Source organism: Schistocerca gregaria, chromosome 4, assembly GCF_023897955.1.
Source record: "Schistocerca gregaria isolate iqSchGreg1 chromosome 4, iqSchGreg1.2, whole genome shotgun sequence".
Taxonomy (NCBI): Eukaryota; Metazoa; Arthropoda; class Insecta; order Orthoptera; family Acrididae; genus Schistocerca; species Schistocerca gregaria.
In genome coordinates, this window is record NC_064923.1 from 463955906 (window position 1) to 463980554 (window position 24649).

A 24649-nucleotide genomic window follows, 5' to 3' on the forward strand; every position below is an offset into this window, starting at 1 on the left:
GTCTTGAGGATTACCATTATTCACATTTAAAAAAATAAAACACTAAAGCCACTGCAGTGTTTGTAGTACTCACATGTAACTGTGGCAGTAATCATTTTTACTCCTCCAGAAGAGAGTCATGGTAATCCCCAAAATGTTAAACTTTGATTCTAAACTGCAGAAGCTATAATTCTGGGAATGAGGCTCACAAGTGTTCTTTCTAAAAAGACATTAATGGCACAGGACTCTGTACCACACTGGTTTTTATTCTATTTTATATATTGCTAAACAGATACCCCAGCTGCGGATCAATATCCATCCAACAAACTAAAAGTACTTTTAAAATGTGGTAAAACTAGCACAAACAAGTCTTGCGCTGATTATTGACAAAGGCTTGTGTTATATTTCCAAAGTTAACTGTAATAAAAGTAAATTAAAATAAAAAGAGGCTCATCACTCTTGGCTAACACATTACTGACGAGTAAAACAAGAGCACTGAGGCAACAAAAGAAATGATACGAAGCCAAGGGCAATGTGCAGCTTGTAGTATAAGTTGCATAATGGTGAACAATGTACTACATTGTTCATTGTCTTCATGTAATTGCATATCTTTCCACCACTTTGTCTCAAATATGACCATAAAATTCCATTTGCATCCCAGTAATTTGTGAAAAATGAAAAAGTAACATACAAAACTGAGCCATGTCACATTATGTTATTTTTTATTCAAGTAAAGTTACATTTACATTTGTACTAAAAACAACTATAAAAACAAGTATAGATGAGATTCATTAGATGTGGTGTAAGAATGCGGCAGTGAGCAAAATTGAAGATGTTCAGGGATATGTACAATGTGGAAAAATAGAAACTCAATTATAGTAAACATTCATTCATCTTTGGTATAAAACATTTTGCTCATAGTAGCTCACCATATGCTTATGGACTCAGAAATGCTTCATGAAGTACAAAATGCATCACAGCATTCTCGTGTATCATTTAAGCTAATACTATGAAGTACTTGTAGTAGATCAGATACAAACATCTTAAGTTTAATTACTTCAATAGATTACAATATACTAGTTACTCAAGTATGGCACATATCAAGTAAAAAAAGTTTTTGGCCTTATATATGGTTTTCCCACCTCATGTAACAAACTGTACTGGGGAGGGAAACTGAGAAGATATAAAAAAATCATTCTTACAGTCTCGTTAAGGAGACTGCTTGTTCACTTGTACTTTTTCCTCTGTTTTGAAAGTTCTAGTTGGATGTATATGAGCTCACTCTTAAGCTGGATCCCACAACATTTCTTATTCCCTGCAGGACTCTCAGCAACATAATGTTGCTACAGGTAACTCTTCACAGAATTTGTTCAACTGGTTCATTGAATTTTTCCATTTCTAACTGAAAATATGTCTACCCACAAAATAAAATTTATGTAAGTAATTAGAATGTTTGTTAACACCAGTACGTATAGACAAAATTTAATAATGTTACACAAGCATATTATTTGAACCAGTGATATTAGAATACAAAAGTCTGTTAACTCATAGGAATATCATCTTAGAAATAGTGAGACATAGCTTAATGTTCCCATTCACATAAATACCTTATAGTTTCTCAGAAACAACTTTAAAAGTCTTGAAAAAACTAAAATTCCTATCGAGTGCACACTGAAGCCATCTGTTTTTAGAAGGACAAACAGATTAATGACAAGATGGCTGTCAGGGAACTACAAAAGAGGAAATAACACAACAGCCATTTTACAGCAATGTAGTTGTTTGCACTGCAGACAATTGCAACTATGAACAACTGATTAATTTTACATTTAAATGAGGAAAAGCAATAATGTTGGAAAAAATTATATGCCTCATTTGATCTTCTCCTCTTCACAGATTTTTGTGTTATTCATCCTAGGACTTCAAGATATGAAAATAACTTCTCAGACTTAGTTTTCACAATATCTGATCCAGCTTATGAGGATTAACAGCCTATTTCACAGAGCAAAGACCTCAGGTAGGTAAAATACAATACATGTACTTTGTTTCTTTGGTATACTTACTGCAAAGAATTCTCAGTATTGCAGAACATATAATTAGCCAACCCCATAAAACAAAGTCATTAGATCCTAAACACTTATCAAAATCTTAGTATCTATACAAATTGATATTCACATGACTGTTCATATTAGCAGCAAGCATGCTTCGTGTAATCATTACAACAGTTCTTTTTACTATAGATAATGACTTCATTAAATACGTTACAGGCAGTGATCAACAAAATAATATATTTAAAAATGATTTCTTCTCGACATCCTTCAATAAAACATAAGACTGCACTTTTAAAGAAAATTTCAACAATCCCTTCACTTTTTCAGTCACTTTTTGCAAATAAATACAAATATAATGAGAGCACCATTATTCCACTGCACACCATCTTCATTTGACTGGCAGGTTTAGTACGTAATGCTGCTTTCACAGGCCATAATTTTTCATGGAGACTAATGTGAATGAAGCAATCAAGGTTCCAGCACTAGCCGTTTCCAACATCCCTCTGGAAGAGTAGCTTGTATGGCTTCTATGTTGTCAACTTCTTGTTGCAGTCTTCTTAGCTCTTCTTCATGACTCTTAATCCACTGATTCTAGTGAAAGATATAAATTATTTTAGTGTTAATGTTAGTAAAATGGTCAGATTAATAAAGGCACACATGACAATGAGGAAGACAATGAAGTGAACATATCTACAAATACTGTGAAATATACCTGTTCCAGTCTGTAATACTTGAGTGTTTCTATTCTTTCCTCTATATTAGCATTTCGTAATTCATTTTCTGCAACAGAAAGTCTTCTTTCCAGGTCATCCAATGCAGCTGCATCTATGAGAAGAAAACATGACAAAGAACCATTACAAATTATGATAATTAGACCGTCTTCAAACATTTCAGTTGCCTTTTCACAATAAAAGTCAGTCATCAGTTGCAAATATATATCTTAGTACATTTTGCTAGTTTAGACAAACTGATTTGGCACCCTCAGAAGCCTACAAAATTAGGGATATTATAAATCTTTGAAACTTAGCTATTCATGTATGTGAAGTATAAGAAGTATATTACAAAACTTTACCTGCTATCGGTTTAGTAGACGTCAGTATCTTCTTCACTGAAGCATAATGCCATGATATGTCCAGGAATGCAAATTTTGTGATTATTGTAAACACAAACTGACAATTTACAGTAACTGAATCACATCTACATATAGGTCAAGCTGTTGACTAGCAGCAAGAAACATATATAAGAGCATATGAAAAATATAGTCAAGGTAGATAAAGATAGTTACATACAATTCACTTGGGGGGGGAAAAAAATGCGCATAGCTTTGAGTAAGTTTCTGTAATATATTTCTTATACTGCTCATAAGTGTATAGCCAAGGTCTGAAGATTTATAACATCTCTTATTTTGTAGGCTTCTGGAGGTGACAAATTAATTTATCAGAACTGGAAAAGTGTAATAAAAATATATTTGCAACTGACAATTTTATTCTGAAAAATATATACTGTAGCTGGTGAAAACTACTGCTACAAATAAAATAATTTCAATTGTTACAAATCTGGATAGACAATTTTATTCTGAAAAATATATACTGTAGCTGGTGAAAACTACTGCTACAAATAAAATAATTTCAGTTGTTACAAATCTGGATAGACAATTTTATTGTGAAAAATATATACTATAGTTGGTGAAAATTACAGCAACAAATAAAATAACATCAGTTGTTAATAATTTGGATAATATACTGAAAGTTTCTCAGACTCTTCTTTCCAAGATCACCTCCTTTAGTAGAGGTCTTCTGTGCTCCCTGCGACTGTTGGATAAGCAGCTGCCAGCATCAAGTCGTATACTCTTAGCTCACTTATTTATTACAAAGTTTAATTCTTAATTTCTTTGCGTGTTTTTGGGTACTTGCATTGTTTAATTGATAAATTTTGGGCGTATATACCGGTAGTATTTAACAGTTGTAGCATCGCATTTTAATACCTGAATAGTGTAAAATCGCGTATCTCCTTCTTCCGCAGAGCAGTGTGTCAGTAGTGCGCAAGTAGCAGCATTACTGCATTTACTAGACAATCTTTATTTTAATAACCATTTAAATTTTGTGTTGAATTGTTTGTGCTCTCTGTAGATTAGTTCAGACGTTCTTTGCACAACAGTATTTAGCATGGATAGGGACTGTGACTGCGACTGCTGTGTTCGGATGCGGGCTGAGTTGGCATCCCTTTGCTCCCAGCTTCAGGCAGTGTTGGCGTCAGTCACACAGCTTGAGGCTGTAGCCAATGGGCATCGCTGTGGGGGTCCGGATGGGGGTTTGTCGGGGACAGCCAGCTCATCCAACGCATCCCCCGATCGGACTACGGCTGTGGGTGCCCAGGATACTGCCCACATAGAGGCTGATCCCTCACCCGTGGTAGAGTGGGAGGTCATCTTGAGGTGTGGCAGGGGGAGAAAGACATTCCAGAGGGCAGAACGGAAGCCCTCTCCAGTTTGTCTGACGAACCGGTTTCAGGCTCTGTCTCCAGCTGATACTGATCTTCGGCCGGACATGGCTGCTTGTCCTGTTCCAGAGGTTGCCCCTCAGGTGGTTGCAGAGAGTGAGCTTACTGGTAGTTGGGAGCTCCAACATCAGGCGCGTAATGGGGCCCCTTAGGGATATGACAGCAAGAGAGGGGAAGAAAACCAATGTGCATTCCGTGTGCATACCGGGTGGAGTCATTCCAGATGTGGAAAGGGTCCTTCCGGATGCCATGAAGGATACAGGGTGCACCCATCTGCAGGTGGTCGCTCATGTCGGCACCAATGATGTGTGTCGCTATGGATCGGAGGAAATCCGCTCTGGCTTCCAGTAGCTATCTGATTTGGTGAAGACTGCCAGTCTCAGTAGCGGGATGAAAGCAGCATCGTCAACAGGACTGACTGTGGACCTTTGGTACAGAGCCAAGTGGAGGGTCTGAATCAGAGGCTGAGACGGTTTTGCGACCGTGCGGGCTGCAGATTCCTCGACTTGCGCCATAGGGTGGTGGGGTTTCAGGTTCCGCTGGATAGGTCAGGAGTCCACTACACACAGCAGGCGGCTACACGAGTAGCAGGGGTTGTGTGGCATGGACTGGGCGGTTTTTTAGGTTAGATGGCCTCGGGCAAGTACAGAAAGGGCAACAGCCTCAAAGGGTGTGGGGTAAAGTCAGGACATACGGGTACCAAGAAGGAATTGGTATTGTAATTGTAAACTGTCGAAGCTGCGTTGGTAAAGTACCGGAACTTCAAGCGCTGATAGAATGCACTGAACCTGAAATTGTTATAGGTACGGAAAGTTGGCTGAAGCCAGAGATAAATTCTGCCAAAATTTTTACAAACGCACAGATGGTGTTTAGAAAGGATAGACTGCATGCAACCAGTGGTGCCATGTTTGACGATGTTAGTAGAAGTTTATCCTGTAGTGAAGTAGAAGTGGATAGTTCCTGTGAATTATTATGGGTGGAGGTTACACTCAACAACCGAGCTAGGTTAATAATTGGCTCCTTTTACCGACCTCCCAACTCAGCAGCATTAGTGGCATAACAACTGAGAGAAAATCTGGAATACATCTTGCATAAATTTTCTCAGCATGTTATAGTCTTACGTGAAGATTTCAATTTACTGGATGTAGACTGGGACACTCAGATGTTTAGGACGGGTGACATTATACTATCCGAAAATTACCTCGAGCAATTAAAGAGAGAACTGACTCGTAGAGATAACATCTTGGACCTACTGATAAAAAACAGACCCGAACTTTTCAACTTTGTAAGTGCAGAACAGGGAATCAGTGATCATAAGGCCATTGCAGCACCCCTGAATATGGAAGTAAATAGGAATATAAAAAAAGGGAGGAAGGTTTATCTGTTTAGCAAGAGTAATAGAAGGCAGATTTCAGACTACCAATCGTAAAATGCGTTTTAGACAGGTACGTGCCAAGTAAAACTGTGAGGGACGGGAAAAACCCACCGTGGTTCAACAACAAAGTTACGAAACTACTCCAAAAGCAAAGAGAGCTTCACTGCAAGTTTAAACGCAGCCAAAACCTCTCAGACAAACAGAAGCTAAACAATGTCAAAGTTAGCGTAAGGAGGGCTATGCATGAAGCGTTCAGTGAATTCGAAAGTAAAATTCTATGTACTGAGTTGACAGAAAATCCTAGGAAGTTCTGGTCTTATGTTAAATCAGCAAGTGGCTCAAAACAGCATATCCAGGCACTCTGGGATGATGATGGCATTGAAACAGAGGATGACACGCGTAAAACTGAAATACTAAACACCTTTTTCCAAAGCTGTTTCACAGAGGAAGACCGCACTGCGGTTCCTTCTCTAAATCCTTGCACAAACAAAAAAATGGCTGACATCGAAATAAGTGTCCAAGGAATACAAAAGCAACTGAAATCACTCAACAGAGGAAAGTCCACTGGACCTGATGGGATACCAATTTCGATTCTACACAGAGCACGCGAAAGAACTTGCCCCCCTTCGAACAGCCGTGTGCCGCAAGTCTCTAGAGGAACGGAAGGTTCCAAATGATTGGAAAGGAGCACAGGTAGTCCCAGTCTTCAAGAAGGGTTGTCAAGCAGATGCGCAAAACTATAGACCTATATCTCTGACCTTGAACTGTTGCAGAATTTTAGAACATGTGTTTTGCTCACGTATCATGTCATTTCTGGAAACCCAGAATATACTTTTTAGGAATCAACATGCATTCCGGAAACAGTGATCGTGTGAGACCCAACTCGCTTTATTTCTTCATGAGACCCAGAAAATATTAGATACAGGCTCCCAGGTAGATGCCATTTTCCTTGACTTCCGGAAGGCGTTTGACACAGTTCCGCACTGTCACCTGATAAACAAAGTAAGAGCCTACGGAATATCAGACAAGCTGTGTGGCTGGATTGAAGAGCTTTTAGCAAACAGAACACAGCATGTTGTTCTCAATGGAGAGACGTCTACAGACGTTAAGGTAATCTCTGGCATGCCATAGGGGAGTGTTATGGAACCATTGCTTTTAACAATATATATAAATGACCTAGTAGATAGTGTCGGAAGTTCCATGCGGCTTTTCGTGGACGGTGCTGTAGTATACAGAGAAGTTTCAGCATTAGAAAATTGCAGCAAAATGCAGGAAGATCTGCAGCGGATAGGCACTTGGTGCAGGGAGTGGCAACTGACCCTTAACATAGACAAATGTAATGTATTGCGAATACATAGAAAGAAGGATACTTTATTTTATGATTATATGACAGCAGAACAAACACTGCTAGCAGTTACTTCTGTAAAATATCTGAGAGTATGCGTGAGGAATGATTTGAAGTGGAATGATCATATAAAATTAATTGTTGGTAAGGTGGGTGCCAGGTTGAGATTCATTGGGAGAGTCCTTAAAAAATGTAGTCCACCAACAAAGGAGGTGGCTTACAAAACATTCGTTTGACCTATACTTGAGTATTGCTCATCAGTGTGGGATCCGTACCAGGTCGGGTTGACAGAGGATATAGAGGAGATCCAAAGAAGAGCGGCACGTTTCGTCACAGGGTTATTTGGTAAGCGTGATAGCGTTACGGAGATGTTTAGCAAACTCAAGTGGCAGACTCAGTAAGAGAGGCGCTCTGCATCATGGTGTAGCTAGCTGTCCAGGTTTCAAGAGGGTGTGTTTCTGGATGAGGTATCGAATATATTGCTTCCCCCTACTTATACCTCCCGAGTAGATCATGAATGTAAAATTAGAGAGATTCAAGTGTGCTTGGAGTCTTTCCGGCAGTCATTCTTCCCGTGAAATATAAACGACTGGAACAGGAAAGGGAGGTAATGACAGTGGCATGTAAAGTGCCCTCCGCCACACACCATTGGGTAGCTTGCGGAGTATAAATGTAGGTATATATGTAGACAATGTTAACTCTGTTACTGTACGTAGCTTCTTGTTGCTTGAAGAAGAAGAAGAAGAAAAAAATGGTCAACTCTCAATGAAAACTGCAATTTCTGGCAAAGTGAACCGCACAATACCACTTTGTGCTGTATACGGTAAGTGACGAATCGTAATGAGCACTCACTGTAATGATATTAATTGATTAAATTCATGAAATAAGGTTACTTTGAGCATCATAATAATAATAACAATGAATTATGATTGAATTGTTGTGAAACATAGTTTCTATTCAAATGTATGCCCAACAAACAAACATGAGTTGAAAATCAAACTTAGAAAATTTAGATATCAATAATTGTAAATACTGTTTAACTTTATGTAAAAGTCCATGATTTATGTTAGCATCAAAATCAAACATGTATTTAATAAGTTATTATTTTCCATAAATTAAATGTTATTATAAAAAAGGTATCTTGAATATTTTGCAATGATAAATATTTCAATTTGGCATGTTTATTATTCTGAAGTGGTTATAATGATTTGTAAATCCAAATTCTGTAACTTTTTATAAGAAAGGAATTAATTTTTCACTGTAAAATATTGATATTACTGTTTTAAACAATGTCTGTGCTCATGCCGTGATTATTGTAAACAATGTTAGAAATGGCACCAACAGCTGAAGGAGTGTCAGTGAAGTTCAGTTTGGTCAGATTTTATAAAACTGAGTGTGATGTCATTTGTAATGCATTAAACAATTTACAAAGCACAATTACTCATTTTTCTACATCATTTCATTAGATTTGATTAATCAAGATGCGTCTATCCTGAAATTAAGGCGAACCGAACCTTTCTTACAGGTGGAGATAAAATGCAGTGAAAAGATACATCCAATCTTCAACATCAAGAATCTGAGCTGAGTATTAACCTTTGTGGTCCATTGGATGGTTACATTTTATGTCTCACTTCTCGTTCAAGTAGTACTGTTGCTCACAAATTTGGCTACTTACTCTGCACTTCCTTGATGCAAAAGGATTTTATTTTCATGTGATAACAAACCTTATGGAATATGAGTTTTAAATTAACTTATGGGTTTTTTTCTTTCAATTCTGTGTTAATCAGTGTACCTGCACAAATCTTCTAATAATTTATGTCATTAAGCTTCCCAATGTTTTTGTCCCAGAAGGTAAAGCTGGAATAACATTTAACAAAAAAATATTATCATTATCATTATATCATTATTATTGTCTTTTGCATAACCTTCTGCACAACATTGCAGCAACTGGACTTTTGTTCTGCAAGTTAAAAAAGGAAGTTCAGGACAGATAGTTCTTGATGGTCCCCTTCACATCCTTGCACTACTCAAAAGATGTCCAGATAAAAATCATGTGTTTTGAATAGCACTAATTAAATGTTATTACAGTTCAAATTAGTGTGCTTCATTTTCCATCACTGTGTGTATTATACCTTCATACATAGCAAAAAGAGACCTTTTAGGCACATATATTATCATTTTAACCTTACATTTTAAATAGTACAAAGAATATAATGATCTAACAATGGAAAGTTCAGGATGGAACACAACAAATGGAAAAGATAGATTGCTACTCACCACATAGATGAGGTGTTGTGTTGCAGACAGGACCAATGAAAAAATAATTCTAAAACGTTTAAGCTCTCAGTCAGAGTACTTCTTCTCACTTTGGAAGAAGGACTCTATTTGAAAGCTTAAACATTTTAGCATTCTTTTTTCATTGGGCCTGTCTGCCACTCAGTGCCTCCTCTTTTTAGTGAGTAGCAATCTATCCTTTCCATATTGTTGAATATAAAATTCTGTTATTTATGATGATGTCTTACTGTCCCGATTATTAATGACACCCAAATCTTAGCCTTAATGCTTTCACTACTTATCCTCAGATAAATTTGAGAGAGAAAAGGGTTGATCTCACTTAGTGCCTCCTTTTCTGAGACATCACTCAGGAAAGTATGCTGGAATCCAGTTACTCTCAGTTAATTTACATCCCATAATAGGTTAGAAATTACAAGAAGTTCATGTATGGTGAGGCATGTCATTAGTTACATAATGGCATAAATTAAATTTTATGCTTATATAGATTCACTACTGATTGCTTATACTATTACTAACAGTCAGGGTCTATAATTTCCAAAAACTGTGTAAAAAGAGATGGGTGGTAATTAATAACTAACACCTCTATATCCCTTTTTGGAGGGAAAAAAAGGGACTTAAAAATGTTCAGCATACAACCCTATGTAATATTTAATTTGCAGTGTGAATGCAAAATGCTTCATTCCACATCATTACAATTTCCTGTGCAAAATGCTCCATGAAACAGGAAACTCACTAACTAATTAATTATTGATATATGGTTCATGACATCATCTGTAGGCATAATCCGTATCATTTCAGGCAGGAGGGTTACCTTCATAGTCTCAGATGCTACTGAATTTAGTATATGTTAAAATTTAGGAGTAAGTAAGAAACACGTATTTTTTTGTTTTCTCCAATAAAATTTCTGCCCCGAGATACAGGAGTCCAAAGATGACACTGCGAACACCATTTTGAAGCTGCGAATTTCAGAAAACTTTTTAAAATGTTGTACCTCTGTAACATTCCTAGGTTTTGTTAGAGTTTTTTATCTGAAAGATAATTGCTTTATGATTACAGTGGTATCTTTCGTTTGAACATATCTGTCGGCTTTTGAATTTTTTTTTTATAATTCACAGTTTCTTTTTTCTTTCTTTCTTTCTTTCTTTTTTTTTTTTTTTTTTTTCAATGCCAATCCAGAAAAGTTAGATTTATTGCTGTTGATTAGTACCATGTAGTACTATATTCTCTATAAAGGAGAGCTTCCACTTTTAATTTGGACAGGTTTTATTTTAAAAAATCATTTTTTAACTTTCAAGTTGTTTCTTAATAATTTCTTTTTCTCAATGTTTATTTCTGTTGCCTTTGTTGCAATTATTTCTTATTGCTTTCTTTGTTGCAGTTATTTCTTACACTTTGTTGTAGTTTCTTGTCGGTTTCTTTGTCAATGTTGTTCATTGCAGGTTTCTGTATTGTAGTTGCTCAGTGCTAATTTGTCTGCTGAAGAGGCTTCTAAGAACTCTGAGACCATCCATTCAGTTCTGTGTTTTCGTGAGGAACTAGCCAGTTGACACAGTTGCAGCATGTTTTATGAAAAGGACTGTTTGAAATGTCTTCTGACTGGGGCCACAGTAGAGTGAAGTGTGCTGACTATTTACTTATCCATAAAAGAGTGATATGTAAGACAAGGAAAAAACAGACTTTGTTCAGATTGGGGAATAAGTGCTCTCATTTGAAGACTCTGTTTCAAAGTGAAGATGTCTCCAGTGACCATTTTTTGTTTTTCAAATGTCTTGACAGAATAACAACAATGATAGTATCTGAGCAAGGCGAAGCCTCCCATGGTGCAGATGATGAAAATTTTGCATAAATAGTGGAAGAATTAAATACTCTGAACCAGTCACCTACAGAGGTAGATCAGTGAAATCAAGTTCTAAGCTCTATGCATCAATAAAGCACAGAGAAATTACCAAAGCTATGGATGAATACATTACAGCAAACCTGACCACACTCTTTGGAATAGAAATTCCATCTTCAGAAGAAAACGAACCAAAGCACTCTTGCACCTTTTGCTAGAAATTTTTCACAAATATCAATTCAGCTGTTGAATACTGTGCATCCTACAGTGAAAAGGAGCAAGTTTTAACTATTATTCCAGACTCATTTTCAAAGAAAACAGTTTTGAACCACCAGTATCAAAGTACATGGTAGACAAATCCAGAAAGATGAGGTCTGTAAAAGGAGTTTTTGGAAGACCAGATCCCTATTATGGTCATCCTGTAGAAGCAGCTCAAGTTCAAATAGTGCAGTCATTTTATCTGGAAGGTAAATGGGACTGTTCTCACCAGAGTGCCAACAAGAAAGACACTATAATCGTAGCAGTTGAAGGTCAAAAAGTCGCAACTATACAACTTCACATATTGGAAGATCAAAATTTTATGCACTATGACCTGAGTGGGTAGTTCCACACCCACCTAGAGATGTCTGTTTATGTGTGTACAGCACGAATTTTGAACTTTGTGTGGTAAATTTGAAGAACTTACCAAAACACGTGACACTGACACTTTGGTTGGGCATGTGAAATCATTAGTAGTCTGTGATGTAAAGCGAGAGACTTGTTTGTTTCAAGAATGTGGTGACTGCCCAAGAAAGTGAGGACTGTCTTCACAGACACTTGGTCTGGAAGACGTAGCAAATAACTCTGCAGAAATTACATACATGACATGGGAGGAAAATAAACTAATTAAGAAAACTGATGGCTTTGACAGTTTCATTGATGAACTTGGTACATGGTCAGTGAAAGCAGTAACACACCAGCATCTGAAGAAATTGCAACAACAACACACAGCAGGAGAGAAAGCGTGTGTACAGGCTGAAGAACTATGTTTAGTGCTTCACTGTGATTTTGCTGAGAACAAGTCTGTAATTCCCCCACAAGAAGTACAAGGATATCATTGGAGTAATGAACAGGTTTCAAGTTTTACAGGAGTGACATATTTTCAAAACAAGACCACAAGTGTTGCAGTTATTTAAGTGATGGCACAGGACATGACTCAGCACATGCTTTGCTAGCAATGTGCAAAATTCTTCAACTGCAAACAAGGGCAGAGAAGACCATCATTATTTACGATAGTGCTCCTAGTCATTTTAAAAATTGTTACCAGCTGTTTGAATTGAGTAAGTCGCTTGTGCCAACTGACTGGGTATACAGTGCTACTGGTCACAGGAAGGGACCGTGTGATGGTGGCTTGCTGAAGCTCCATGCTGCAAAACAATATCTTTCCATAGCAAATAAAGCTGTGATTTCGAATGCTGAGGATTTTACGAGAGTTGTGAAATTTCACATATCCACAGTCCTCATTCTTTTGTCCAAAGAGGAAATCGAAGAATTCCATGAGTAGAAAAAAGAAGAATTATCCAAAAAAACTACTCCTGTGAAAGGAATTCAGAAGACAGATTTTTGGAATCAAAGTGATGGGCGAACTCATATACACTTTTAAGAGTAAGAAAGAAGAAATTTTGTTCATTCAGCCAACACCTCAGAAGCAGCAGGATAATATTAAGATTCACAACCTGAGAAGTGAGATGTTTGTGGCGTTTGTGTGTGACTGCAACTGGTGGATTGCAGAGGTTATAAACACCAGTTATGAGTTAAACAAAATTGTAGTGAACTTTATGCTACCACATGGACCAGCTGCTGGATATAGGCTTCCAGCTGGAGGACAGCACCAATGCCATCAGTGCTCACTTCCTGCTCACAATGTTTTGAAGATTGTCACTGTATATCAAAGGAAGATACTGAAGCAGTGGAACACATTTTTAGTTTATTGACTGGCTAATTTCAGTACAAAACAGACTGGACAGAAGTTGTATAAATTGAAACTTTTAAGTCTGTGAACTTTTCATAAACATTTTGGAACCATTTAAAATGCTTGAAAAATGAGTGTCTTACTCATCTTTCAAAACTAAAATTATGTCAAATAAGGATAGGTTTTGATTATTTGAGCCTGTTATGTGATAATGTGGTAATAAAACATGTTTAATGTATGGCAAAATTTTCAATTGTTTATAAAACCTGTTCAACTTAAAAGTGGAAGCTCTCCTTTTCAGGGAATGTAGAACTGTGTGGTACTAATCAACAGAAAAAAAATCAAAATTTTATGGGTTGGCATTTTTCCCATAAATTATAAAAAGGAGTTCAGAATGCTACAGTAAAAGAACTTTGACAGGTAAGTCCAAACGGACGATTTCTTTGTAATCACAAAGCAATTATCTTTCAAATAAAAAAACGAACAAAATATCTAGAACTGTTCCAGAGATACAGAATTTTAAAATTGTTTCCAAAATTCGCATCTTCAAAATGGTATGAGCAGTATCATCTTTGGAGGGCTGTATATTGAAGCACAAATTTTTTTGGAGAAAACAAAAACATACATGTTCCTTACTTAGTCCTACATTTTAACATAAGCTAAATTCAATAACATATTCTTTACACGCAAGTATTATGTAACAGAACTGGGCCCCACACACACACACACACACACACACACACACACACACACACACACACACACACACAAGCAGACTCTATAATCCAATACCTATGTTATACAAGAAAATAATCAACCTACTCATAGATCATAAGTATTATATTATTAGATATCTGATTTACCTATATCAGGCAACCTTGAAAGTTCTTCTATGATTGCCTGAACATCAGCTAATGCAGCCTGAATCTGATCTGTAGCTTCTGCAGCACTGCTTTTTGCTTGCCCAACTTTCGTTTTGGCCTAGAGAGCACAACAAAGTTAGTTACTGTAAAATCATTTATACTGTTTCAATACGATGAAATTCACAGTATTTAAAGGAAAGATATGTAATACACAACATTTATACATTTTTCATGGTAACTGGTACTAAGTTCAAAGCAGTTTACAATATATCAGCTATAATGCACATTTTGACCTAGCTAAAGTATTACAGTCGTGGAATTATTTTTACCTCATCAGTTAAGTTTCGGACTTTGCTTGCAGTGTCTTCAAATAATTTGACATTGTTGCCAGTTACAGCAACTCTTCCAGACAGTGCATCTGCTTCATCACGTAGCCTTACGGCCTCTGATTTTGTATCATTAGCTCGTTTTCTAATGGAGTCAGCTTCCTACATAAAAAGAAGAAGTTTAATTTCATGTGTGTAGTGTAGTGCAGCATGGAACATAATTAAAATGAATATGAATTCTCTATCTCTCACCACCTAAGTATATGAAACAGAGGAATTTTACCTGTGATGCTTGCTCTGCAAATTTATTTTGAGCCTCCTGAGCTGTATCTCTAGCATACTGGGCATTCTGAACAGCACCTGCTAATGCCTGCCGAGCTCTATCGGTCTTGTTTTCAGCTTCAGTTATCAGCCTCTCTATCTCAGGAACCTTTCCCAATGCTTCAGTAGCAAGATCCTTGCTGTCTTGCACCTGTTTGTCGAATGCTGTAAGTGCAAAATTACGCTTTTAATCTTTCAGAAATATTTCCACGGTTAAAGTTTGTCAGTTTAGTAGTTATATTATGTTTCAATAATGACTGCATCTTGACTTTCTCTATCTAAAAAAATTCCTACTTCACCATTTTGGTATTACCATTCTTAAGATTCTCAAATGTTTTTAACTATGAAGTTCATTCACATGAAACCTGGTCAGTGTGTGTACCTTTGCCTTACATGTAAAGTGGCACCACGTAATTGCGGGTATGGTGGTGCCATCTATTGGTAGAGAGACTGACACATGAGCAGCGTTTGATGTTGCATAGCACCAGTGAGGTTTCACGCCAAAGGGAAGATGGTCACACAAGTTATTGTCCACTACTGAACGTGCAGGCGAATAAACAGGAACAACGAGGAGTGATTTTAATTTTGTCGGCGGAGGGGGTTGGAGGCTGTGAAATGTATCGATGGATGAAGGCTGTGTACAGTGAGTACAGTCTGAGTCATTCAAGTGTTGTGGAATGGCACAAATGATTCCTTGAGGGGCGAGGGTCACTGCAAAATTATGGTCATCCTGGACAGGCTCATTGTGTCATCACACCGAAAATGGTTGCGGAAGTGGAGGATGCTTTAGTCTTGGACAACCAAGAATCACCTTGGACATGATCCATTGGTTACTGGATATTAGCATGGGCACTGCCCACACCATAATGCATCAACACTTAAACTTTCAAAAAAAAAAAAAAAAAAAAAAAAAAAAAAAAAAAAAAAAAAAAAAAAAAAAAAAACTGTGTGCTGTGGGTTCCGCACCAACTGACAGCTAAACAGCGCAATACTCGAATGGTGCTGTCTTTGAGTCATCTGCAACATTATCGGGAGGAATACGGCTTTCTGTTGCATATTGTCACAGGTGAAGAAACAGGATATCACCATTTTGAACCATAAAGCAAGTGTCACAGCAAGCAGTGGAAATATGCGACTCCACCAGCTCCAATGAAATCAAAGGTCGTGCACACCAGTTCTGGTGAAGTCATGATGTCCTTCTTTTTTAACCACAAGGGCCCACTGCTTGTCGAGTTCGTGGAATGGGGAACCACCATCAGTGCCCAGTGTACCAAGCCACTTTACAGAACCTTAGACAAACCATGAAGTCGAAAAACCTGCATGATAATACTTGCCCACACATGGCCAATACAGTATAGATGACAGTGCAGCAGTTTTAGTGGGAAATCCAGGAACATCCACCATACATTCTCAACCTTCCATCGAGGGACTTTCATGTGTTTGGACCTCAAAACAAACTATTCGCAGACATTGATTCACAACAGACAATGAAGTGTGTGACTGGGTCCAGGCATGGATCCGACAGCAGCCTACTAGATTCAAGAATGAAATCGACCAGCTACTGCTGCAATGGGATAAATGAGGCAACAATTTTGGTGACTATTTTTGAGTATGTGTACTGTGTATAACTACATTCTTGAGTTAATAAAATCATTACCGTTACTTTACACTAGTGACCGGGTTTCATTTGAGCGCCCTTTATATAACATAGGGGAACAAAAAGCTGCAGAATTTTTGCATTTATTTTGGTTCACCAAACCTCCAGCATTACATTTACAATATCAAAAAACAGTGTTTGTGGCAAACTGAATGCCTTGAACATAAACAATCCAAAGAAGTGAGGTTAATGTTTTTCCATAACCCTTATTCAATATTATAGGTCATGACAACATTTACTGTCACTAAAACAAGTCTTAGTCTTCTACTGGAATGCCACTGGAGTTTCCTTGATTCTTAATACATTACACACATTTATGCAAATGGTGTCAAAAAGAGTTTCCATCACATTCACACTTACTCATTCATATGACATAAATCAGAAACACTGAAGAAAACAATAATTTTGCAGTTCTGTCAAAAATGTCTTTCATGGTTTTGACACTGTATATCTGGAAGTACAAATAGCTCCTTGAATTTTATTGTTAAGAATGCAGATGCAGTATTTGGTTTTTGACTGTTACGTAACTATTTGAATTAATAGCTACGGAAATCATAAATGTGCCAGTCAAGCTTACTGAGTGTGAAGACTAGGGTCACAGTACAGTTAGGAAGCACAAAAAATGCACATTTTCTGACAAATTTTGATGACGTAATCGGCATTGAATCTCTACAGGCATAACTGTGACACATACTGGCACAAAATCAGTAATTGTCTCAGGAACTAATGATCAAAGAACGGACAAGATCAAAGTCAATGCCACAAGTCCCACAGATCTGCATAACCAGAATATCTGTTCCTAGTTAATATCAATGAAAATAATCAATTATTGACAATAATGAAAATGGATAGCCACTGGCCCCGTAAGCTTGTAAAAGGTAAACCTCTGTGTGTGTGTGTGTTTCCTTCTGCTGCCACTTGGTGAATAGGATTTTTATCTATCCATTTACATTATGTTTGTAATTTATGTTGCATATACTTACAGATACTCATTTTTTCCCTGCAAACCACCAATGTAATTCAGTATGGGACAGAGGGGGCAACAATAACTGCTGCAATGGAACACTCCCTGAATTACATCTTGACATACATTCAAAGATTTGTGGCATCAATGCTATGACTGGCTCCAGAAGAAACAACAGTGTGCGACATTGGGATTAAGGACTGTCCTACATGAGATGTAGGCCTACTCCTTCCATTCATTTCATCTACATTTATAAACTGTCGAAATTTTGTTCTTACCACTTTTATTCGGTCCAGTGTGTGTCAACTTCCCCAACTAAGACAAGATAGTGTAAGGATTTTATGAAATATGATCAAGTTCATGATTCAACTGAAGAACTACTGAAAGTTTTGATGTTTAATATAGGATTACAACATTCTCTAGAAAACTAAAAATTAGGCACTCATTGAATTGTTCAAAGGTTTTTTGCTTCTAAATAATCTGAGAACCATTTCTATTATCTAGTATGAAACATACATATGTGAAAAAACATAGGCCCTGGAATATTGGGAAATATCTGGGATTTGATTTAAAACAATCTGGAAGTATTTAATTGGAATACCTTCTATTTTTAAACAATTAGTTAATTAATTTAATATCTTTAATACCTTGCAAAGTATTGTATGTTTCCTGTGCATCAGCTAGAGTTTTGTTAGCTAACTTAAGTGCCTCTTCAGCTTCTTCTGAAGCTGCATGAACATCTGCTAAAAGGTCATCAGCTTGTTGCTGTTGCTCTATGGCTTGAGCTAATAAATCTTCTGCTCTTATTAACTGCTCTTCAAGATCATCAAGTGTTTCAGTCTCTGATTCCAGCAATGCCTCTGCATCCTCTCTGATCTGCTTTGCCTGAAGAGGAAAAAAGCAGATTTGAATTTACAGCACAAAGCTTTCTAAGCCCAGGAAAGGTTTAATTTAAATCAGCCTATATAAGCATTCTGATAGATAATAAATAATTAGAAAACATACCATAAACAGTAAGTTATATATTCAGTGCAATGCAAATGACAACAGTGCATATATTTCTTGGGTTCCGAAAACAGATTTTACTATAACAGCACTGCTACTGATGTACGGTCAGACTGGGACAAATTGTGACCATGGCTGAGAATTGAGAAAGGGGGACGATAAGGGTGAGCTAGGCTGCAGAACAAAAAAAAACATAGAGGGGGGGGGTGGTGGTGGAAGGGGGGGGGGGGGCGGTGCGGGGCTTGTAACGGGAAATGAAGAGGGAACAGGAGAGTATGCAACAAAAGATGAAGGACATGAACTAGCAGATTTAGCTATAGGAGTGGTTGTAGTAACGAAAGAGATGAGGCATCTACTTAATTCTGTAAAGCTGGTTTGTGGGACGGAGGAAGGGGGAAAGGGTGAAGGAAGTTTTGGGAAGAATTATTCCATATAGCACAGGTTGTGAAACAACTAATCAAGTCAATCACCTTGTGTTGAGCCCTCAGGCTGGTCATTCATCCAGGGTACTTCGTCATTATAACTACACAGAACACTGAGCAGGGATTATAGCAAAGTTGATATGTGATGTGGGTGCTTTGTCACAGATGGATCTGACTCTGATGAGGCAGGAAATGCTGGTGATAGTGCTGGAATAGGAGGTGGTGGTCAAATGTATGGGAGAGCTCATGCACCTCTGTATGTCACAAAGATAATACCCACGCAGCAAAAAGTTCAGAGCGAGAGTGGCATACGAAGACACATAGTATTGAACAATTCTTGTCACTGAGTTTTCCTCAAGAATATGACACATACAGCATGAGTTGGAAGTAGGAATGGTTATGTAGGTTGCAGGTATGCATGTAAGGTAGACTTAACAGCGGATACTGGTGGGATTCACATGTGCCTAAATATGTTTTAGTTCTCTAAATGCTCAACATAAAGGAAGCAAAAAGATTAGACAACCTTAAAGTTGTTGCTAGTATCATTACTATGAATACCATATACTGTATTCCAGTTTGGAAACTAAGTCAGTTGAAAGGATAAGTATGAAAATTCATTTGCAGTATGACTGGCATTCAATGCGTTGTGTACATATACAGTGAGGTGACAAAAGTTATTGGATAACTCCTAATATTGTGTCTGACCTACTTTTGCCTCGTATGTGACTGTGTGCTACTAGTGTAATGCAGCACCTCAATGTGTCATGGACTCAACAAGTAGTTGAGAGTCTCCCACAGAAATATTGAGCCATGCTGCCTCTATAGCTGTCCATAATTGTAAAAGTGTTTCCGGTGCAAGGTTTAGTGTACAAACTGACTTTTCAGTTATGCCCCATAAATGTCTGATGAGGTTCAAATCAGGCAATCTGGGTGGTAAAACTATTTGCTCAAACTGTCCAGACTGTTCTTCAAACCAACTATGAACAATTGTGGCCAGGTGACATGGCACAAGGTCATCCATAAAAATCCCAGCATTGTCTGGGAACATGCCGTCCATGAATGGCTGCAAATGGTCTCCAAGTACCTGAACATAACCATTTCCAGTCAACGATTGGTTCAGTTGGACCAACCTACACCATTACAGAGCCACCACCAGTTTGCGTGGTGACTTGTTAGTAACTTAGGTCCATGTTTTCATGGGGCTGTGCTACATTCGAATCTTACTATCAGCTCTTAACAACTGAAATCTTATCTGACCAGAACATGGTTTTCCAGTCAATGAGAGTCCAACCGATATGGTCACGAGCATAGAAAAGGTGCTGCGGGCAAAGTCATGCTGTTAGAAAAGGCACTCACGTTGGTTGTCTGGTGCCACAGCCAATTAATGCTAAATTTAGCCACACTGTGCTGATATGTTTGTCATACATTCCACATTGATTTCTGTAGTTATTTCACACAGCGTTGCTTGCCTGTTAGCACTGACAACTCTACAGAAACACTGCTTCCTTGGTCGTTAAGTGTTGTCCATAGTGAGAAACAATGCCTGAAATTTGCTATTCTTGGCATACTTCTGGCACTGTGGATCTCATAATACTGAATTTCCTAACGATTTCCAAAATGGAATGTCCCATGTGTCTAGCTCCAACTACCATTCCACATTCAAAGTCTCTTAATTTCCACTGCGCGGCTGTAATCACACTGGGAACCTTTTCACATGAGTCACTTGAGAACAAATGACAGCTCTGCCAATGTACTGCCCTTTTATACCTTGCATATGAGATACTACTGCTATTTATATATGTGCATTTCACTATCCGATGACCTTTGTCACCTCAGTGTGTGTGTTCCTCATTTTGCCAGTTGGTCAGTAGGCATCTACCTTCTGGTTGCAATATATAATCTTATACACAAGTAATCTGTTGTACTTACCCTTGCTGATATAGCTTCTGCATCAGATTTCAACTTAGCAATATCAGTTTGTGGAATATGAAGTGCAGATATTTCACTATAAATGTTAAGGGCATCCGTATGTGATTTTTCTGCCCGCTGCTTTGCATCATTTGTCAGTGCTTTTGTGAGTTCCAACTGATTTGCAGCAGAATCTATGTCGTTTTTAAGTTTTCTGATTTCATCACTGCAAAAGAAACACGATGTAATAGACATTTAGACTATTTTGTGTTACTTCTCAATAATTATCATAAAATACTAAATTTTACTACAGATTAGGTACAAGTCTGACATTGATGGTTAAATGGGAGAAATATGTAGAGGATTTTAAAGTGGATGAAGAATGAGATAACAAACAACTCATCTTTTTGGTAACAAAGAAATCCACATATTATGATTAGACCTATATACATGTTTGGCTGATAATACAAAAATCTTTGGTTCTGTTGAACCTGGAAAGCAGCATAGTATCCTGGATAATAAAAGTACCTTCATATCTTATTAATGAGGTCATTTCAGTTGAATGAAGGAGGTGACAGTCTCACCACTGTATGGAGTTATTTATTGGTTTAGTATCTGAAAAATAGTCTACAAGATTGTATTCTATCAGTACTTCTCTTCAATATGAACATTCAAATTATCATTAAGAGGGCTAGTTTGACAATCACAATGGTGTGAAAATTAGTGACAGGAACCCTAACAGCTTCCAGTATATTGATTATAAGAATATAAAGCTAGCAGAATAGATACGTTGATACATTCACATTTTGGTACTGATTTTGGTAGCTGAGAATGTAACAACAAATTTGTAGTAAAGTGGATTATGCCAAAAAGTGAGTCTGTAAGCATTATAGTGAAATTTAAGCTTGAATGTTCTGTTCATATGATGAGAAATTCTACTTTTGAAAAGGCTGTATTGCTAGCAGTCGTAAGTGGCAAAAAATGTTATGATACGTCAATTGCATGCAGGATGTGCACCATCAAAGTAGATAAGGGCCTGACAATTCCAGAACTGAAAGAGTATGTACAGGACAGACCAAGTTGGGGATACAAACTCCTTTAAGTGACTGCTAGTTGTACTTCACTGAATGAGTAAGTGTTGAGGAAATAGAAATATTTAAGTTCATCAACTTTAGAATAAGAACTTGAAACGCAGCAGAACGAGTACCTGCAGCCAAAATCATGGGCTATTTGTTTCATTAGTGGAACAAAACATTAACCACTGCAAAAAGAATGACTGTCAGAGTTTAACATGTGATCAATGTTGCACTCATTACAGATTGAATACTGGCTAGAATGGAAGATTACATGACTTTTGGGACTGCTGCTGGATGATATTGACATCTTGCCACTATATTTTAGTGACAACTACTCAGTGATCTTCAGTTGAATATTTTACACTGGAGATTGCTGGTGCACATCACTAAATTAATACAAAAAATTAGTGTGGAAGCACAAGTACATAGGTTCCCACAGCATGAGTGCCCTCTTTGAATATTGCTTCAGGTTCATGTGTAATGGTGAAACTGCATGTATGCCCTCTGCCAGACTGAAAATCCACAGTGTTAAAATTAAGGTATCAAATGAAAAATTAACTATACAGACCACACATTAATTGGCAGATAGGGAAAACCAAAAGGCAACTACACATTAGCTTTTGGTCTCAGCCCTAGTCAGAGAAGAAACACACACCACACATATTCATTCGCACAAGCAATCACGCCTCACACACAGCACCACCATCTCTGACAGTGCTCAGATCAGAATATAATTGGTACTGGTTGCTTTTAATACAAGTATCATGGTAAGAGTCCAACTATTAACCTTTAACAGAATTAGTATCTCAGCTAAGTGAAAGTAATATATTTCAGTTAAAACATTTAGACATTTTACCTAAACAAAAGAACAGAAACCATTAATGTTTTAGAGGTCTTGGAAATTGACAGCTGAGCGCTTTAGAGCACCCACTTCCAGGAAATGGGGAGGTATGCACCCCTGGAGCGAATTTGCCTGATGGATTAATGATGGGGGGCAGGTATGCCAGCCAGCCTGGAAGTGGTTTTTATGTGGATCTCCACACCCCTAGGTAAATACTGGGCTATCTGCCATGTCCTGCCCCCATATACTTGATGCGCAAACATTTTGTAACAATATGTAACATTTTACCATAAATTACACTAGATGCAGTCAGAAAGGAGTCATACCACATCAAATGGGAACAATATTAAAAAGTGTCCCCACTCAGCCATCTCCAAATCTAATGAAATTTGGTGTGAAGGTTCTATATGGTCTTTGATGCTTATATAGCAAATTTCAGTCCAGTATCTTCAGAAGTTGAAATTTTAGTGGCTTTTAAACTGAGGTTACTCACCTTCACATTAAGTAGAAAAGTACAAATGCGCCAAGTTTGCTAGGTTTTCTTAAAAGTTCTAGCAAACATAAGGTCGTCTGCTTCGACGTACACAAGCAACTTCTATGCTTAATCACACCATGACAAAAATTACAGATTTAGCCACACCTAAATATAGATACAAGCCTCTAAAGTGGCTAAAACATTCATAATCCTGTTCTGAGAGCCAAGGTTTGACTGACCACTGCTAGTTTCCATATGAAGAAATCACACCAAAACTTCAGAGTGTTATTCCTACCTATGGTGTCTATATATGGATCAAATTAAAATAACATTGGATGCCCAGATGAAAAGATATGCATTTACAAATTTGGCAAAAAATTTCTACATGGAAATTTTAGGGGGGCTGTATCTCAACTGTGTCTTGTTGAATCCTTTTTTTTTTTTTTTTTTTTTTTTCCCCCACAGCTGGAAAGGGCATGCTTTAAGCTTTCAAATCTATATTGTTTAATTTCTTTATCTTACATACTGATGAGTGAGAATGCCTATAAAAAATAGGGAAAATTGATTATCAATAAATACAAAAAGTTAATACAATTTGAAGTTGTAAATAAAAAAAATGTGTAATTGTAGTGTCTTTTAATAGTATGAGATTTGCCAGCAGTTTAGGGAATGTAATTATGCTAGTAAGAAGTGTTTTACAGTACAGAATATAAATGCAATAAAACCTCAGAAAATGCTCTTAAGGTTATGAAACCTAGATCATAATGGAATGCTATTTTGTTTAGAAAGTTTTAACCTTACAATGCATGGTGGTGTATATATGCATTGTCACTCGATTTTGTTTGGCATTATAAAGCAGCAACAGTTTTTTAAGGCTCTATCCTTGCAGCAGTGATACACTGCTGAATCATCACTTTCATTTGTTGCTTTCATTATTGACAATTTTCACAGTGTCAGTCTTCCGTGAGTGTAATCTTTGGTGTTGACATTATACAACCTTAGGTTTGAGTCCTGAGTGTTTGAATAATCAATAATCATTGTTGCAGCTGAAGGTAAGCACTAAAACAGTATTTTTATACCCTAATTTGCATATTTTATATACAAACGACACTAAATCTGCTATGCTTCAAACCAGGGCATTCATGAGCTTTCAAAACTGCTTTTTATAGGTTAATAAACTATTATATAAAATGAACTGAGAGACCCTTGTACCCTGCTACTTTGGTGGATCAGATGGAGCTGATAGTCATAAGTCATCACCATTCCATTATGGCAAAAGTCAGCTACAGTCAGTTAAGGAAATGTCGCCAATGACAAGGAGCTTCTACAACATAGATGTGAGCTTTATATCAGTGAAGATGTCCAATTTCTTTTATGCCCTAATGTCTTATCGATAACAAAATTTCAATTCCTGCAGAAGACTTGCTGCAACCCATTTGGTAAAGAAAAACATTTAACCAAGAAA

At 37.3% G+C, this 24649-nt stretch overlaps 1 protein-coding gene across 2 annotated transcripts in view; it reads right to left on the reverse strand.

The window, feature by feature from the left end:
* Window positions 1-684: 684 nt before the first annotated feature.
* Window positions 685-24649, reverse strand: part of LOC126266752 (laminin subunit gamma-1) — a 1057862-nt gene continuing 1033897 nt past the window's right edge. For both annotated transcript variants that reach the window (XM_049971254.1, XM_049971255.1), the window contains 7 exons: window positions 20814-21018; window positions 18105-18342; window positions 14799-15001; window positions 14519-14677; window positions 14190-14307; window positions 2740-2852; window positions 685-2618 (listed from right to left, as the gene is read on the reverse strand). In XM_049971254.1, the coding sequence (XP_049827211.1) occupies window positions 2496-2618; window positions 2740-2852; window positions 14190-14307; window positions 14519-14677; window positions 14799-15001; window positions 18105-18342; window positions 20814-21018 (1159 nt within the window). In that variant the 3' untranslated portion in view covers window positions 685-2495. The remainder of the gene's footprint in view (window positions 2619-2739; window positions 2853-14189; window positions 14308-14518; window positions 14678-14798; window positions 15002-18104; window positions 18343-20813; window positions 21019-24649) is intronic.